The sequence below is a fragment of the Juglans regia genome, chromosome 3 (assembly GCF_001411555.2).
Source record: "Juglans regia cultivar Chandler chromosome 3, Walnut 2.0, whole genome shotgun sequence".
Classification (NCBI taxonomy): Eukaryota; Viridiplantae; Streptophyta; class Magnoliopsida; order Fagales; family Juglandaceae; genus Juglans; species Juglans regia.
Window position 1 is genome coordinate 34,187,220 of NC_049903.1, and position 18,968 is coordinate 34,206,187.

Below are 18,968 nucleotides of genomic sequence, written 5' to 3' on the forward strand. Positions count from 1 at the left end.
CAGCTCAATAATACGAGTTTCCAACTTCTTTAGTTCTACCTCTACCCAGCCAAAAGACTCCCTATTCCACGTTCGAAGAGCACTTTTGAGTCTTTTTAATTTTTTACTGATACGCACCATAGCACACCCTTCCACACTTGTATTCCAGACCGCCCGCACTAATGGAAGAAAACCCTTATGAGTTCCCCACATTCTAAGAAACCTGAAAGGCCAAACAATTGGCTCCCTTTCTCTGATAAGTTGCACCAACATTGGTGCGTGATCCGAAGAAGTCTGAAGCAAATACGTTACCTTAATTGCGCCAAAGTAACTAGTAAATTGCAAGTTCACAAGTATACGATCCAGCTGCGCCCAAATTCTCCTCCCCCCTAACCGCCCATTACACCACGATAACCGATTCCCGTCATACGGAAAATCCACCAAATCACAATCATGGATACACTGGTTAAATTTCCTTTTTGCTTGGGGTGCCTGCAAGAGACCACCAACCATTTCACTATCATCTTGAATTATATTAAAATCCCCCCCAATGAACCATGGAAGTCCGCAAGAGTTTTGCATTTTCAGAAAGTCCCAAAGTTCCACTCTTTTAGCCCGAAAGCAACTCGCATAAACAAATGTTGTAAGCACCCGGCAATTACCACGTACAAACCACCCACTAATCGCTTGGTCCAACATGGCAAGCAACTCAAACTCAAGCTCAACATCCCAAAAAATCTAAATTTTCCCACCCACCGCCAAATTATTAAAAAAGGACGGCAACTTCATCCATCTCGCCCATCTACTACATTTATTCGAAACTAAAAAATGGTTCTAAAATAGCCACCACTGAGGGACGACTTTTATCCAAAATGCGACGAAGTCTACTCTTCGATGAAAGAATGTCCATAATATTCCAAGTAAGTATCTGCATCAAAAATTAAAGTAATTTCTTGGAACGTGTGCAATGGTCCAACACTACGACTGATTTTACTCTTCCTACTCCCTTCATTTTTTTTAGATGTCAGGATCTGAGTCAAACGACTTAGCTGCTAGTTCATGCAAATCCTCCTCAGACTCACCAGATGACCCATGCCTACCCAGTTCATCCACATCTTCCGTAACAGATAATTCTGTATCACCCAATCCACCTAGTTCAAATTTGAAAGCCTCATCCACCAGTCTCAAAGAACTTCTCGGTTCAGCTAAAGCAACATTTTCGTGTACGTCCCCCTCAGATTCTTCCTCTATGGCTTCAAATAAACTCTCATGCGGATTAGAAGCTATCTCCTTAGGTAGCACATTAACCTCCACATCCTTGGCAACACATGGATCCAAACCAATGCCAACTTGCTCTTGCACATTAACCTCCTTAGGAATCTCAACGCCAAATGCACCCATACACTATGTAGGAAGTCCCCCATCCAACGATACGAACCACACCCGGGAAGGATCCCTATCTTTTGTTTCTCTAAGTTTTCGTATGGCTTCTGGGATGGAATTGGTCGAGCCTTTTGAAGACTCCCCACATCATTTTCTTTATCTAGAATAGTAGACACGTTCTCCCAATTACCTACCACCTTCCAAATATTTTTCAGACCATTGTTTTTTCCTTCCACCTCCCCAACAATTTTTTTTTTTTCCTTTCTCCTTCAGCCGTCATCTAGATGCCCATGTTTTCTGCAAAAAGTACAGAAAGAAGGAACAGATTCAAATATCACCTCTTGAAAGTGGCTCGATGCAAGACCCGGAGGGCCCAGCCAAAAGGATTTACGTAGCGGCAGTGACGCATCCAATCCCACACAAATCTGAGCCGCCTCCGGACGAGGCACGCAGGCCTTCGCATTGTCTCTCTTCAAATATCGGCCAAACCCATTACCAATACTTCGCAACATCGACTCCTAAAAATAATTATGAGGCAACCTCGATAAAGTGATCCATACGGGTACTCGAGGGGAATCCTCATCTTCCACAAAATTCGGAGTCCAGTGAAAAACCTGAAAAGGAGTACCATGAATTTCAAAATTCTCTCTCGCAATCACACTAATAAAATCTTCCTCCTTTGCCATTTGAACCAGCACATTACGAGGGTTGCACAATTGGCCAATCACTGGTATAGATTTCAAACCCCAACGATTTTTTATAAGTCCGCGAATATGGTCCAGAGAAGGTAGCCGATGAAGGAGTTTCAGAACAACGAAAAATCGAAACAGCTCAGCCGATTGGTGAATTTCCGTTTTCGAAAACATGAAGAACATCTCCCCATCCTGAAATCGTGGTTCCCATAAAGGAATATCCATCTCAGGCAGGACCTATGATTTCACAGCCACCACATCCACAAACGCAGATGTCATGCGCGAGGTCGTCCCCTGCACCTCTTGACTCAATAACCCCACGCCAACGCCCTATCCTGCCAATGGAGGCAAGGCGTCGGTAGGCAGCGCCATACGTAACCCTAATTGCCCCTCACAAGTTGAGAGAAAACTTTCCTCTTGCCATGTCAGCAGCAGTCCCTCTCAATATCTCTTGATGTAACATTAATGATAGATTTATAAGTAAAATATAATAAATAATCTCAAATCATTTAATATCACATCATGAAATGATGAGAAAACGATTGTAAAAGGGATGATGAGTAGCAATACTGGTGGGATTTGGATAGTGAGATGAGATGAGATAGTTTTAGATAAAAGTTGAATAAAATATTGTTAGAATATTTTTTTTAATATTATTATTGTTTTGAGATTTGAAAAAGTTGAATTGTTTATTATATTTTATATGAGAATTTATAAAAATTATAATGATAAGATAATATAAGATTAGATATGTTGAGATAGTTTTGGTATCCAAACCTTGCACGAACAAAATAAATTCATTCTCTATAAAATAAAATAAAAAGAAAAGAATAGAAAAATGGAAAGTTTTAGGGCCGAGTAGGGATGAGCAAGGTCTGGGCTGGCCCGCTGGGATAGGAAGACTATTAGAGCCCGAGAAGGTCCACGGTCACGCGACTCAAAAACTAGTAGGCTACCTTTGCAAGACAATTCGAGAAAATCGACTGGGGAACCTCGGGAGGTGTTAGTGGAGAAGTTGCAAAATGGCCGGAAATGGACGAAAAGCACTTGTATTGCCGTTGTTTTTGTTACTTTCACTGTCACTGTCATCGATCTCCATTGCTTACAGGCCCGGAGACATCGTTCCCATGAGCAAGATGGGTCAATACCACTCTGTACGTACTCTTAGCCCCCCCACCCCATCAATACATCCTTATGATCATATATATGTTATATATGGTTTTTGATCCAATTTAATGCTCAATGCATCCACGTATTGCTGATTTCAGTCGAGGACTGTGTGGCAAGATGTGATTGGTCGACATTGCCCAACATTCGCTGTTAATCGTGAGGTACCGTTCGAATTTTTTCATTTAGGGTTTCCTATTTTATTGTTGGACTCATAATTCGGTATTTTAAAATGTTACGTTGTCTTGTATGCTGCGTAGGCTTTGATTCCGATACCGAAGCCGGTTGGTTACACTGGAGCTGATCCGTACAAAATGTGAGAAAATTAATAGGCTTTTCTGAGTTTTTATATTTTTGGTTGTTGTTATTCTTAACCGATGCGGGAATTTATGTTCATAAAAGTATAATTTCGCGTGCAGATCATTTCAAGTTGGAAGAGAAAAGTTTCTGATTCCATGGCTTCTTGTGGTAAATCGTAAGAGTTCTGAGGTTCCTATGATCGATGTGCATCTGGTGAGAATGTACTCTAGTTAAATCAGCAGTTCTCATGATTACTGTGTCGTCTTTTTGAGCATCTTACAGATGGTGACTGTTTAAGAAGCTGTAATGGAAATATGATCATGATCCTCTAGATTTTTCATGACAACTTTACGGTAGAATTGTTTTTTTTTTTTTTTTTTTTTATCGGTAACTTTAAGGTAGAATTCTGAAACATCAATAATCAAAATTTAATAAAATAGTTCAGGTTTTGCCATTTTAGCTATTTACTGGTTTAGAGAATATTTCATTGTACCTCAAGAAGTTGTATGCTGATATAGAAGAATTTAAACCGTTTTATAAAACTTAATGTTTAGGATTTGTATGTATGCTGATATAGAAGAATTTAAACCATTTTATAAAACTTAATGTTTAGGATTTGTATGAACTCTAACAAATTCCTGCTACTCAACTTGTATCCAATGCAGAGGTACTCGGGAAGCGATTTGCATGGCATCACCGCCAAAGTTGTGGATATGCCTCACCATTGTATGGATTTTGGCATGGTTACTTATCATGAGATTTCCGTATATATTACTTATAAAAACAAATGAGATGTCCCTATTTATTGTGTCTTCCTCTATATAAGTTTGCTAACTAACAAAAACTCACGAAGAAATTTCTATTTCCCATTTCTGATTGAATCCTAATAATTTTGATTGTTTCTATTAAAAATGTGCATATAACTAGTTGTTTCTCAAGTGTTGTGATCTATAGCCCTACTATCTTGTCTTGATTATGTCTTTATGATTTCTGAGGTTGAATAAGTCTGGTGGGCCAGTTGTGGGTATTGTCTTATACACAAGTCAGTGCGTTGAAAATAACAAGGCGTTATTGTTGGTTTCTTTATAGAGCTTGGTACCCAATACATGCTTTGGGTGAATATTTTTTCCTTGGCATTATGATTCACTATTCTGCCGAGCCTTTAGGGCCCAAGTTAAGTAAAAAACTACCTAGACTGCATAAGAGAGCAGTCTTTGACATATATGTATATATATTTTTTTATAAGTAGCAGTCTTTGACATCTTTCTGCTAATAATTTTGAATGTTTCTTATTTAAATTTCAAAGTACACTTTCATCTGTCGTATCTTGCTGGAAGTTGTCTTAAACCTTTTGATTTGCCTTAGAATTATGTCAGGACGAAATTCTAGTGACCCTGTCTTCAAGAAGACCATTTTTATGTTGAATAATTTCGCAGGAGTACTCTCAAATGTGATCCATGAAATGTTGTCTGCTACTATTTTGGATCACTGTCCCATGTTTGTTATTGCCCTTTTCTAGTGTTTTCCGCTTTAATGGGTAAGAGAGCATCTTGAACTTATGGTAGTTAGGTCAAGTTTTAAGAATTAGCAGAGGATATGCATCATATGAGGTAGAAGAAATGCTGCCAAAAGATTGATTTTCAAATACTTAATTGTGTACTGTAGCATCCTCAAACTTGTGAATTCTAATATAAAATTATCTTGTCTGACTGAATAATATCATGCTGTGTTTGAGTACATCCTAAGAGTTCATTTTGCTCATCTTTGTGGAGTTTAATATTGGGTTTAAATATCTGTGTCTTTAACAGATGTTGAAACCCATCCACACATTCCTAAACAGTTCTGGGATCCTCAACATTGGCCAAAGCATGTGCTTGTTAGATACACATGGTTAGTATACCAACATTACGTGTTTTTACCAGTTTATTTATTGGTCGCTAGGTTTGCGATGTTTTTTCTGGTGGTGCTCAATATTTCTGTTTACCTATTTAATATTAAGTTTGGCTCTTGTGCAATTAAACTTGGAATTGTTTGCTTTCCTCAGCTTCTCTGGATTTAAGTTGAGCATTTGGGTAAGATGTACCATATATTATTTCTTGTGTTTACTGGACCTTTCCAATGTGTTGGTATTGGTCATGAACCCCCACCAATTGTGGGACAACTGAGCTGAACCACTCATGGCAGTTTCTTTTGGGGAGTTGTTCTGTTTTTTCTTTTCTTTTTGGTAGTGGTGAATTACTCACATCAGCAAAAATGTTGTTTTTGAAAATATTAGCATATAAGGTGCTACTATCTAAAAGAAAAAAATGTTGGATAAGATCTTAGTAATATTGGTCAGATTTGCTTTAGCCAGTGTTACTTATATATTAGTGTTATATTTAAAAATTTTGAAATCCCTAGGGGTTGGCTCAAGTGGTAAAGGCCTTGGACTTGGGGTATGCTCCCCTTAGGTCTGAGGTTCAAATCTCCTTGGGTGCAAACAATCTCTAGGGGCCCATTGGACTAGGGATTTTTCCCTTGAATTACCCGAGGTACACTTGCAGGAAACTCCTTGGCCGAGGGCCTGTGCACCCCCGGGACGCTGTTCTGGACACCCGGTGCCAATAAAAAAAAGTATTTAAACATTTTGAAACTTTATATTTGCCATATTCACAAATTATTGGAGCTGTGCTACATGTTTCAAGGCTTGATCAAATTGTATTTTCTTCTTTTCTGAAACAAAGGGGCATATAATTACTTGTTCATGATTTAAGCCAGTGTATGATGAACATCTTGGTCGATTGTAATAGACTTTATTCCGTTGGTCGATTGCAATAGACTTTAATGGCATGGATGTACATGATTTCCTTGTATCCTTAGAAACTGATGCATAGGTGTTGCTCTTGTATGTGTCCTGTGTACTTGGCTATGCCTATTTTTAATAAAGCTCTTATTTACTGATAAAAATTGATGAACATCTTGGAAGTCCAGCTATCAGTTTCCTGCAGATTATAAGGGTTTCTCTTGAGTATTTATTCTGACATATTTCAGGGAGGAGGAATCAGAGATAGATGTTACTTCTGGATTCTATGCTTTGCTTGGGTCAGGTAAAATTTATTTTGAATTAGGAACTAGATCAGTTGTTTAGAGTGTGCGATGCATTGCTACTAATATGTTTTTCTTTTCCTATACAATGGCTATTTGATACATCATTTTATTTGAGGGGAAAAAGAACATGCCGGTGGGGTGTTTGATATGATTAGATGTTTTTGGTGGTCTACAAGCTTGCCTCTCCAGAATCTTTATTATACAAGCTATGCATGTTTTCAAACCCTAAAAGAAATGCCAGTATATATGATTTCTGGTTGAGGGATTTAACTCGATTAGAAATTTGGACCAACTTTTCAAACAGCAGAATCTTCATGAGTTTGCAATTAGTAAAAGTGTATGCACTTTATTCTCAGAATTGCTACTAAAAATCCTCATTCATAAACCAGGGCTTGTGCTGTCGTTTATTCTGTCAATCTACATCTTGCAATCATCACGGGACAAACTAGCAAGGTATTCCCTTTGCTCTACCTACCATGGCAAACCTTAAGTCACTCACCTATTTATCAACTATGAACATAAGGCCTTAAATTTGGGCTATCCTATAAAGATGTTGTATTAGCATTGTAGTGTTAATGTGATTATTATTATTATTATTTTCAGTTTTCTTAAGAATGGGATTTTCTATTCTTTCCAGGTTTGTAAGGGAAACTGTTGCAGAAAGCAGCATGCCCGGAGGAGAAGTGGCAAAGGTTGAATAATGTGAACCCTAAAAAGTGCCGATACAGCATCCATAAGTGCAAATTAATCATCTTAAAGAAGTAAAAAGGCATTTGTTGAGGAAGATATTGCCAGCAAGCACAAGTACTTATTTCCATGCTAGTATATCATTCTCCTCGAGGATCAATCTAATGCATCAAAGCTGGTGAGCGAAATTGAAGTCCCCAATGGTCTGGGAAGTAGTTCCAAATTAAGCAGTGAGATTAACTTTTGGTGCAACTAATTTTAAACTGGCCTATGTGATTGTATTCGCTGTGTAGTCTTTTCACGGATCTCAAGGGTACTTCAAAAGCACGCAGCAGTTGCTTTTGTTTTTATAGATTTCAATCTGAGTATATGATAGTTTATGTCGAGGGGTGATCAAAGTAATTTTACAATGCAGAGAACATATTTTCTCAAGTCTCTCATTTTAATTTAATTATCCTACTTCCATGCTAATTCTTCTTACAATTGAATTTTCCCTCTCAATCAAAATCCACTAGTCCTGGCGGCCTACAATATTGGTCACCATGCAATTATTTAACCTGTGAAAAAATTGAAGAAAATATATGAATAGTATATTAGAATAATATTGCTTTCATCTTATTCATGGTTTCAGAGGGAATATAGTGGAGATAAATTAGTGCTCGTTCTCTGACATTGTTTGGTGTGGACTCCTCATGATCAGCTGTCCCTCATCTATCTCTAAATTTCTCTCTTTCAAGAAACTATCCCCTTCCTATAGATCAATTGATTTATCTGTTTCTACACATTTTGAGCCCAACACTTTCAAACAAACTGTCCAACATCCTCATTGGCGTGGAGTTATGACTGTTGAAATAAAAGCCTTAGAGCTCAATCATACTTGGACCCTCACCCTTTTACTCGATGGAAAACAACCTATAGGCTGCAAATGAGTGTATAGAATTAAATATAACTATGATGGTAGTATATACAAAGCGAGGCTAGTTGCAAAAAACTATACACAAATTGAAGGCCTTAACTTCCAAGAAACCTTTTCTATTGTGGCTAAGCTTGTAACTGTGAGATGTCTTTTAGCTATAGCAGCCTCTCAAAACTGGTTTTTATACCAGTTAGATGTGAACAATGCATTTCTTCATGGTGACTTGGAGGAAGAGGTGTATATGAAAATATCACCTGATTTTTCCCTAGAGTGGGAGCATAAATATGCAAACTGAACAAGTCCTTATATGAGCTTAAGAAATCCTCTCGACAGTGGTTTTCCAAACTATTCTCAGCTCTCACTTCCTATGGCTCCATCCAATCTCAAGCTAATTATTTACAGTTCACCATACATGGTTCAGGGCATTTCACCATACTTTTGATTTATGTTGATGATATCATCGTGGCTGGCAATCATCTTCCTTCTATTACAAACTTAAAGTCTTTTATTGATCAAAAGTTCAAAATCAAAGATCTTGGAGACTTAACATTTTTTCTTGGATTGGAAGTAACTCGGTCTACCAAGGACATTGCCCTTAATCAGCGCAAGTATGCCCTTGATATTCTTAAGGATTATGGTTTTCTTGGTTCAAAGTCCCTTAAATTCTCCATGCAACAAAATTTGCGACTTAGCAAGGAAGATGGTCCTCTTTTACAAGATGCTTCTTCATATGGTAGAATATTGACCCAAACGCAACCTTATTGGCCGATTGATTTGTTTGACTATTACTAGGCCTGACTTGGCCTACTCAGTTCAAGTCCTTAGCCAATTTATAGATAAGTCTCGGCAACCCCATTTAATGGATGCTAGTTATTTTCTTTTACACAAGATATGTGTTGTTGATTTGAACACTATCATGAGGGGAAGTTTTAGTTTACATGATTAGTTTATATAGAAAATGTCTCTCTTATATAAGTAAAGAAACACGTGTCTTATTATGTGATGCTGTGTTACTAGCATATAAATACTACTTGTAAAAGACTACAGAATTAATTTTCAATTAATAAGAATTGCATGTTTGATTAGAATCCCTAATTTTCTCTTCCCTTTCTGCTATCAACCCGATACATGCCCTAGCTAGCATTTTGCCCCCCTTTTGGCCATGGCAGTCTTGTCATATATAGCACTATGCATATATGTCGGCCAATTTAGTCCTAATCAAAGTAGGACTACAATTCATTAATTTGCCACGTTATATAGATAATATAATATCATCAACGTACAGAATTAGTACAATGTGATCAAGTACTAGAATTTGAACGATCATAAATTAGAAATTTAATTGTAAGCATCCTTTTTATAATAAGGCCGGGGATAGAAATTAATTAAGATCCGATTTCACTGCAAGTTGGAATAAAAACTTAATCTTAATTTTTTTTTTGAAATAAAAATTAATTAGTCGTACTTCACAAGGCCCCTATATATATATATATATATATATATATATATATATATGGCAGTAGAAACTAAATTTAGTTGTAACACCACTATATATATATGATATATCCCTCCTACTACTTCAACATGCATGCAGGAAGGATAACCTCAATAATTTAGGGCCTTTCTCTCGAGGATTTTACCGGTCGAGTACTAGTCTAAGATCGACGCTGCAAATGCACGTTACTTCTTTTTACAGTGCATGCGTCACTTTGTATATAGTACGTCCATTCTAGAATATCGATTGCTGATAGGGAGTATACGGATTCCTCCCACGAACAGTACTAATTTCACTATGACTGCATGTTTACAGTTTACATTTGGAGCTGTGTCTTATCCCGGCCCTAAGGTTTTCCAAATTATAAAGACGGTCCTTTGGTTCATGTAAAAACAACTGCATGCAACAAATTAATATGGTATCAAGCGCCGCAAATCCTCACCATTTTTTTCGTACGTATATAAAGAGTTAACTTGGAAAGTTTTAAGTTGCGTGTTCAACGCTATTTTTTTGTGACAAATACTGTTTTTTTTTTTTCTTTTTGAAACAAAGAACCTCGTATATTTCATTACTCACAAGTGAAAATTAGTACAATTTGACTCCTTTAAAACTTGTAAAAGAATACAATCTGAACAATCATCTATCCATATCTGTTCTTGAACTATTTCTAAAGCATTTTTTGCTAACAAATGAGCTACCCCATTGCCTTCTCTTCTTATAAACTTCACATTCCAAGCACTTCTTCCTTTAAACACTGTTTTTATATCCTCAATGATGTGGCCTCTAGCAGACAGATCTTCATCTTCACTATTAATAGCTTCCACTACAAGTTTAGCATCCCCTTCAAAGATGACTCTATTGAAGCCCAATTCATTACTTAAATCCACAGCATACCACAAGGCTACTGTTTTTGCCATAACAAAATCAGAAACTGGGGGTCTTTTGTAACAAGCACAGGCCAATACTTCTCCCTTTTCATTTCTTAAAACAACTCCCAGCCCCATATTTTGTTTATTGAGAGAGGCATCCCAATTTGCCTTAATCCATCCTTGTGAAGGCTTCATCCACCTTTGACAAGAGCTACTCTCAAAATACCTTCATTCTGTGGCTTAGCTTTGTCCTTTAGTTGAGCCTCTTGAAAGTCTTCAATCACTGCTCTTGCTACTCTGATCAATGAATCAAGTCCTCTGAACTTGTCTTCAAAAATAAAGGAATTCATTCTAAGCCATAGTGACCTCATTAGAACAGCCACTAGTTCTAGTTCCACTATTTTCAATCTCTCAATCAGCTTCTTTCAGAAAATCAGAAAAATATCTTCATTAGCAGACCATTTCTAAATGACTCGAAAAGAAACTGCCCAAACATCCCTAGCAACCGGGCAATTCATATAACATGCATTGCAGTTTCCTCTTCACACCCACATATTTGACATGATGCATTTTCCACCACCTTCCTTCTCCATAGATTCTTTTTAGTAGCTAAGACATTGTTCCCCAACTTCCATAGAAAAGACTTGACCACACTTGGTACCCTCAAACCCCAAATATTCTTCCATAACAGAACTTTTTTCTACTCTCTTGAAGTCTCTCCCTTCTGTGTTCCTTTCCTCTCTTGGTCCACATAATAGGCACTTCTTACAGTGAAATTACCCTTATTAGAATGCCCCCATATCAACTTATCCTCTGAACCCAACTTACTTAAAGGGATACTGCAGATTTGTTCAGCCTTTTCCTTCATAAAGATTTCCTTCACCAGTTCCTCATTCCATTATTTTCCACCTTGATCCAGCAACTCACATACCCTTGCATTTTTGTCCAAAATTCTGACAGGAGATTGGACTTTAAAAGATGATGGGGTATTAAGCCACTTGTGACCCCATACACGAGCACATTTGCCATTTCCTATCCTCCATCTCAACCCTTCCTCTAATAATTTCAAAGATCCCCATATACTCCTCCATATTAAAGAGGGATTGGAGCCCAAGTTTGCATCCAACAGATGCTTCGACTTAAAATACTTCTCTCTAAAAATTACTGCAGCTAGAGAGTTTGGGTTTTGTAGAAATCTCCAAGCCTGTTTGGCTAGTAAGTCTGAGTTAAAACTATCAAGATCTCTAAAACTCATTCCTCATTTCAACTTCTGAGTCCCCAATCTTTCCCAGCTTGTGACAAATATTGTTTGCCTCACATAGTAAACTATATTCATATATATTGCATGCGTCAAAAACCAAAATTTGTGATAAAAATTTATGTGTGACCAATTATATGTATGTATGTATGTATGTCTTCCAAAAATTAGGGCAATCACGTTTCCTTGCTCAACACTAATATGTTCGACTGGGTGTAGATCAAGATGATCATGTAATTAATTTGGCTTAGAAGCTTGGCTCGATCGTGATGATCAGGATTTCAACTGATCGCTGAAAGCTAATCAATTTGTACATATATAGCTTGACTTGTCCATCAAGATAAACTAATATAACAAAGCTAGCTAGTTGTTTTGAAATTACTTGTTGAAGTCCATGAAATCTGTAAATTAAATTGCCAACATACATCCTAGCTGCTATCCGCAAGCTGCCAACACAACTTCTATAATATATAATATGCTCTATTTTTCTGCACCACCATATTATATATATATATATATATATATCTCATTTGATCAATGTGTGAATATTCATATGTGAGCAAAGCCTGCACTAGTGATTGGTGAAATTGAAGTCACTTTCCAAGGGTGGACATGAGTCATTGTTTAGGAACATAAGAGTGTCCTAATTAGAACATTACTCAACTGAAGATTACACTTACTTTTCGTGAGCAATGCATCTGATGATCTAGATCTCTAGAAAACCAAAGTACTCCTTTTGCACGTATTCTAATTAATGTAGTGACGATAATGTTTTCATCAGGGAATTAGAACTCCCCTTTAAAGCCGATATTAAGATTATTGCAACATGCATATCATATTGTGGCGGCCAGGTTGAGACAACTATAATATTTTGGAGATCAAATCACAAAACGGGTGATAGTTTCAAGGGATTATAAGTATAATGATCTCCGCTTAAAAGTATAATGAATTAATACTTCAAATTAACCTCCTTAATTGAGATCCATATGAATATTGCCTGCTGGGAAGGGATCCTTAATTAATAAAATTAGCTAGGTTTCTGATCACTTTGCTCTGCAAATGTGACGCCGGATGCAGAATAATGATTATTCTGACAGCTAACTGAACAATAGAAGTTAGATATTGAGATTGAGAAAAACGTATACAGAGAGAAAATTCTAAAGATAAACTATGATTTTTTTTATAAAAATCGAATATATCTTCTGAAGCCTACAAGCCGAGCTTAAATGGCTAAGGAAAAAGTTGAGACAAAATTATAATTATGACCAAATAATAAAATACGAAAGAAAATAAGTATCTTGCTAAAATCTAGTTGAAAATCCATAATAAAACCGTTTCTCAAAATAAACATTACCATAAAATAAAAATTAACCAAAAATAGAAAAATAACTTAAAAATGACGATTTGGAAGGGAAAACAGCTGGTTTTTTGCTCAAAATTGGGACCACCAGGCATAGCTTGGTGATTACAACGTGCGTACTGAAGAGAACTTTCCAAATTAGGGTCATATGCACGATTCTGCCACTCGTATACAAAGTTATGACCAAAACACTTGCATGTGCACGATATCACTCCCATTTTCTCGCCAAATGAGGAATGTCGTTCCTCGCCCAACCAATGAATGTTGTTTCTCACTTAACCGAAATTTTTATATTTTCCCGCCAGTTTTGTGTTGGTCTACCTTCTTGAGGCAGTACAGTGCTATTAACGTCAAATCTGTCAGTTGAGCATCATCGGATTCAGATTCCTTTGCATAAAAAATGGCACGTCGGGATTCAAAGTTTGGAGAATTGAAAAAGTAGAAGATCAAGTTATGAAATCATCACATGTCCCAAAAGGTTAATTAAGTTGGATGTGGGTTAGACATTTTCTCAATAAGTGGCTTGAAATATTTAATTAAATAAGATAGAGTGCAGACTTATGGTTTGAACTCAGGACCTCTATTCTGATACTATGTGAAATCATTATTTATCTTAAAAGTTTAAACTAATAGAAAGATGTAAATTTAATATTTATTTGTATTATATTCTTATCAGACCAAAAGCGCCACGAAAAGAGGAAGGAGTAGTTCTTGATCTAATAATAGTTGTTAACATAATTGGAGTCACAATATTAACCTAGCAAGCTTTTAACGGAATAGTATTCAAATGCAAAGCAGTCACCACATTATTGAAGTTCACGCACGCATGGGTTAAAGTCGATATGATATGTTATTCTGATATCCAGGCCAACATGCATGTGAGGTCCCAAAAATGTACTTTTGCACCAAAGTTAAACTTTAAGTTACAGGATCTGTACAAGTTAACCTTTCAATCCATATTGTTAAGCATATATATGTATGTATGCTTTAATTTAATTAAGCACGCAGAAACTTTTGTGTAAATTAATGTAGTAGCTCTGGATCAGATCATCAGAGCTATAGCTCGACGATTTGTAGAGACAACTTGGGAGTATGCTTGTAATAGGCCAGAAGAGTATTGGTTTTTGGTCCCCGCAAACTTAAGATTCATGGTCCCCTACGTACGATTACAACTTCGATCGAGTACTTCGTATTGAGCTATATATAATATAAAGATGTTAAAGACTAAGAATATAGTACGTACACAAATATTAATTAATATAATTAATTAAACTTTTATATACTGATCATCTGTTGGAAAACAATCAGGTGATCAAAAGGGCCATATATATGAATCATTACACAGTGTTTCTCCCCACTAACGCATACCGTATATAAAAAATAAAAAGAAATATATTTATATATATTTATAGGCCAAGGAAGGAAGAGATCAAGGCATAAATATAATTATCCCACATATATAATTAAAAAATAAATTCATAATTTACAACCTCGTAATTTACAAAATAAATAAATAAATAATAATCATCTGATCTCATCTAATGCACGTCGTTTTCATAATCGTACAAGAAGCTCATGAGGCGACAAGCAAACTAATTAAGAATGAGAAAGGGAGTTTAATACTTCATGTGATAATGTGGTTTGGTTACTGTACATATTAAATCTCCCTTGTCCCCCGCAATGACTAATTACATTAATGCAAGCAATTGAATATCATGATCAATTCCCACTAATTAGATCCCAACGTACTAGTCTTATAGCAAATAATGCCACACTTTGATTTAAAAATAAATAAATAAGTTATAATTAAAATGGCATTTAAAAATGTCTTGATCTCGTGTTTATTTTTTCCTCTAATTAAAGGGGATCGATCAGCAATAATAGCCCTATATATATATATCTATATCTATATATATTACTGCTAGCTACTTCATCTTCTCGCAAGATCATTGGCTGAACATGATGTTACCTTCTTTCTGAACCGAACCAATCTAAAGCTGCTTGCAGGGGACCAAAAGGAAAAGTTGTTCATGTTCATGAGCATACAGTTGTGGAAAATGAAAAGAGCATGCAAGAAAGAAAAAAAGAGAAAGGGATCAGATGGAGCATATATTAATAAAGAGAAAACTGAAACAATAATATTAATTAGACGATTATATACATATGCAAGGGGCCGGTATACTGCGCGCATGCATTTATAATTAGCAAGTTGAAACTGCCAGAATATTGCATATGACAAAGCTAGCTTTAGTTAGTTTAATTTTGGCATCTTCGAACGTACTGTCTGATCACTCACATGATGTGGACACAGTTTTAATTAAGGTAGCATGCCTATGTACGGCAATCCCCGCACTTTGCTTTGTTAAATGAAAATTTCATTCTACTCTCATCAGGAGCTGCGCTACTACTATTCAATGTTTTCAATACTGTACTGGACGTTATACCGGTCAAGACATTGAAACGAAATATTTCGATACCGATATCATTTCGGAATAACATTTCAGAATGGTCGATATATAAATAAATTATATATAAAAATTATATTTTAAAATAATAGTCTATATATAAATAAATTATATATAAATACATATATATATAAATTATAAATAGTCTAGTCTGAATTGAAGGTTAAAAAATAAACTTATAGTTTGAAAAAATAAAATAAAAAAATACTGGCCGAAATATCGGTCGGTACAGGCCGAAATTTAGGTCGGTATTTTGGTCGGTACGAAATGTATATAGTTCCTGTACCGGCCGGACGGCCAGTACGAAACATTTCGACCGTATCAGTCAATACGGAACGAAATTCAAAACCTTGCTACCACTACTACTAGTACTCTAAGAAGCTGGTAAAGATCATAAACATCGATCATGTCTAGATCGAACCGCATTGCATTCCATACAGCACATGAATGAAGTTATAATAAATTAAGTACTTAGCAGCTAGATGATGAATATTTAAGCATGTTTAAGTCTATATTTGAAGGATTTAATTGGTGCAAGATTAAATATATAGTTAAAACTAGAGCCAATAATGAATGCCGGAGAAATTAAGTACGTACCTCATGATCATGATCTAGATCCTATATATGCTACGTACGTACTACTTTGCTTCGTTTTGAGTTAATTGGTTTAAAGGATCATGTAGTATATTAATTTCTCCAGAAGGCCGGTTTGATCAATAAGGTCGTCCAATGGTCACCTGATGGCGGTTTGTATTTTATTTGAGGAATGATAACTATTGCTGCTACTCTTGACATGATTAATGTTATAGTACTGTTTATAATTAATTAGGATAGGCCGGCTAATAAGCTACATGCATTTTTATATTTCTTTTTTCTCTATAGCATCATTATATTTTCTCAACCATCGCTGTCTAAATAAAATTATGAACATTAATATAAGACTATGCTTATATATGAGTATATATATATAGTCAGTACACTGATCTCTACTTCCAGGCCACTTTGAACTTTTAAACCCACCAGGATTATTATTTATTAATGGTCCACACACACTAAATTACTTCAAAAAATTTCATAGCTTAACTTTGTGTATGTATGTATGTATATATATATACATACCTTCTTCTAATGAAAAATACATTACTGAATTAATGTGATGCCTCATATGATAAGGATAATGATAGGTGGTATATGATATCTCACATTGTTTGGAAATGAAAAATTCTTATTCTTTATAAGGTTTCAATGGGGCTCCAATTATATCATTGATTAGCTTTTTTGGAGTATAGATCATGTGGTTTGAGATTTTCATTAGGGCATTACAATTAACAAGTACAACTCATAAAAAATTATGAAAAATGCTATGTGAACTGCTGAGTGTGGCTAGCTGGTGCATTTGTATATGTGTGTGTTTTTTTTTTTCTTATATTAAAGAGTAATGCTAGATATAGTCATGATTTGAGCAAACTTAGCGCACTCCTTTAAAAAGGAGTATGATCGACCATTAAAAAGTTAATTTTTTCATATGAGTCTCATATTTATACATTTTTTTTTTCAAAAAGAGTGCGCAACACATACACATTGATCTATGACTGTAAATAGTATTTCTCTAATGAGAATAGTGAAAAACAGATTAATATATTGTTGGATCCTAGCTAGAATATGTTTTTAATTAATATTCATTAGTTATATATATATATTATATATAAGTCTAGTAATTGATAAATATATACGGTCAATTTCTATCATGCATATATGTGCATGATAATTGAATTCATGTACATGTACATATACATGTTTATGTTAAATATATATATATATATATATATATATATATATATGTACATGTTTTTCTCGTGTATTCCTGTATTGATCATCTTGTGAAATTAATTGAATTTTTTTATTTTTTTCACCACATAGGCAAAAAGGGTAATATGGAGGAGAACAAAAGTTAATAGTACCCTCTATATATCTGGATACATGTGATCATATAATAAAATAGTAACACCATTACTTCTTGTGAAAATCTAAGTTGCCGTATATGTTATTTTATTTTATTTTTTTATTAATGGTTAAGAAAATGATTGCTAGTAAATTCGTGTATTTTTTTAAATGTTTAAGGTGTTTAAAAAATATTTAAAAAGAAAAAAAAAAAGAAAAGAGACATAATTGCAATAAAGGATATGTCGTGCATGCTGGGGGCAGAGTAGCATTGTCCTACTTGTTGAGGGGTCTCTCCTAGACATGATACATGCTGATCATCAAAACTACATGCGAAGAGGAATTAATAATATGAAAGAACCCAATCATAGAACATATATATAGCATAAAAAAAAATTATAAATTAGATATAGATATATAAAAATAAATCTATATAGAATCGGGACAATGAATAGCAATTAATAAATAAAATGATGATCCACCTAGCTAGGCTATATAAGTAATAAATAAAATGCTAGCTACTGCTGACACTATTATTAAGCTACAACATGATAGAGTACTTCTTATTGGAGGGTAAGTGAAAGTATATGATCTATGTCCTTGCTGCTTAGAATGAAGCTAGCTAGCTAGACCAAGGACCAGATGACAGGTTTAATAATCTCTTGATTTGTAGACTTTCAATACATAATCAGGTAGCTATGTGGGGGAACGAGGGGACATGACAAGACCATCAATCCAATTTGTTCCACATTCCACAAATAATTGAAGCTGTGAAAAACATTAAAAAAGGGAAACGGTGATTAAAATAATCAAACATTTAAATTAATATAAATATGGTGTATAGGCCGCTTTGTGTATTTAAAATTATATTTAACATTACTCTTTAATTAATTAATAATATATAACTTCTATATATATTCGCTTATTGGAATTCATATAACACGAGCACACGTACGTACAACAAATTAAGTGCTAATTAAGCAGAAGTTTGCCGATGTAAAAGTCATTAATCAAAGATATTGGCCTGACATTAAAAAAGATTCAGCTTATCAAAAGTTCCAAAATCGTGAAGCTGCAGAGTGATCCACTGATGACCATTTTTTTTTTTTATGTGTGTATCAACAAACTATCAGAAAATTCAAGTGGAGAAGAAGATGATTGAAAATAGAAAGATACCTTTTTTCCAGTTATGGTCTCTGCTTAGACAAGATCGGGTGCCCTCTACTCCAGCCATGGACAGTATTGGCTTACAGCTAAAACCGTACAAAAATTAATATTAATCTCCAAAAAGGGAGAAAGAAAGATAAGGAACAAAGAGAAAGAATGACTGGACTGAATCATGAGCATAAAATACAATTAGCAAGCTAGC

At 35.2% G+C, this 18,968-nt stretch overlaps 1 protein-coding gene across 1 annotated transcript; it reads left to right on the top strand.

Moving 5' to 3' along the window:
- The first annotated feature begins 2,994 nt into the window (after nt 1-2,994).
- LOC108984503 lies at nt 2,995-7,746 on the top strand. The gene is made up of 9 exons (XM_018956487.2): nt 2,995-3,208; nt 3,323-3,385; nt 3,482-3,537; nt 3,641-3,734; nt 4,187-4,247; nt 5,330-5,411; nt 6,552-6,607; nt 6,998-7,061; nt 7,246-7,746. The coding sequence occupies exons 1-9, from the start codon at nt 3,077-3,079 to the stop codon at nt 7,307-7,309; spliced, it is 672 nt and encodes a 223-aa protein (XP_018812032.2). The 5' UTR covers nt 2,995-3,076; the 3' UTR covers nt 7,310-7,746.
- Nucleotides 7,747-18,968: the final 11,222 nt, after the last annotated feature.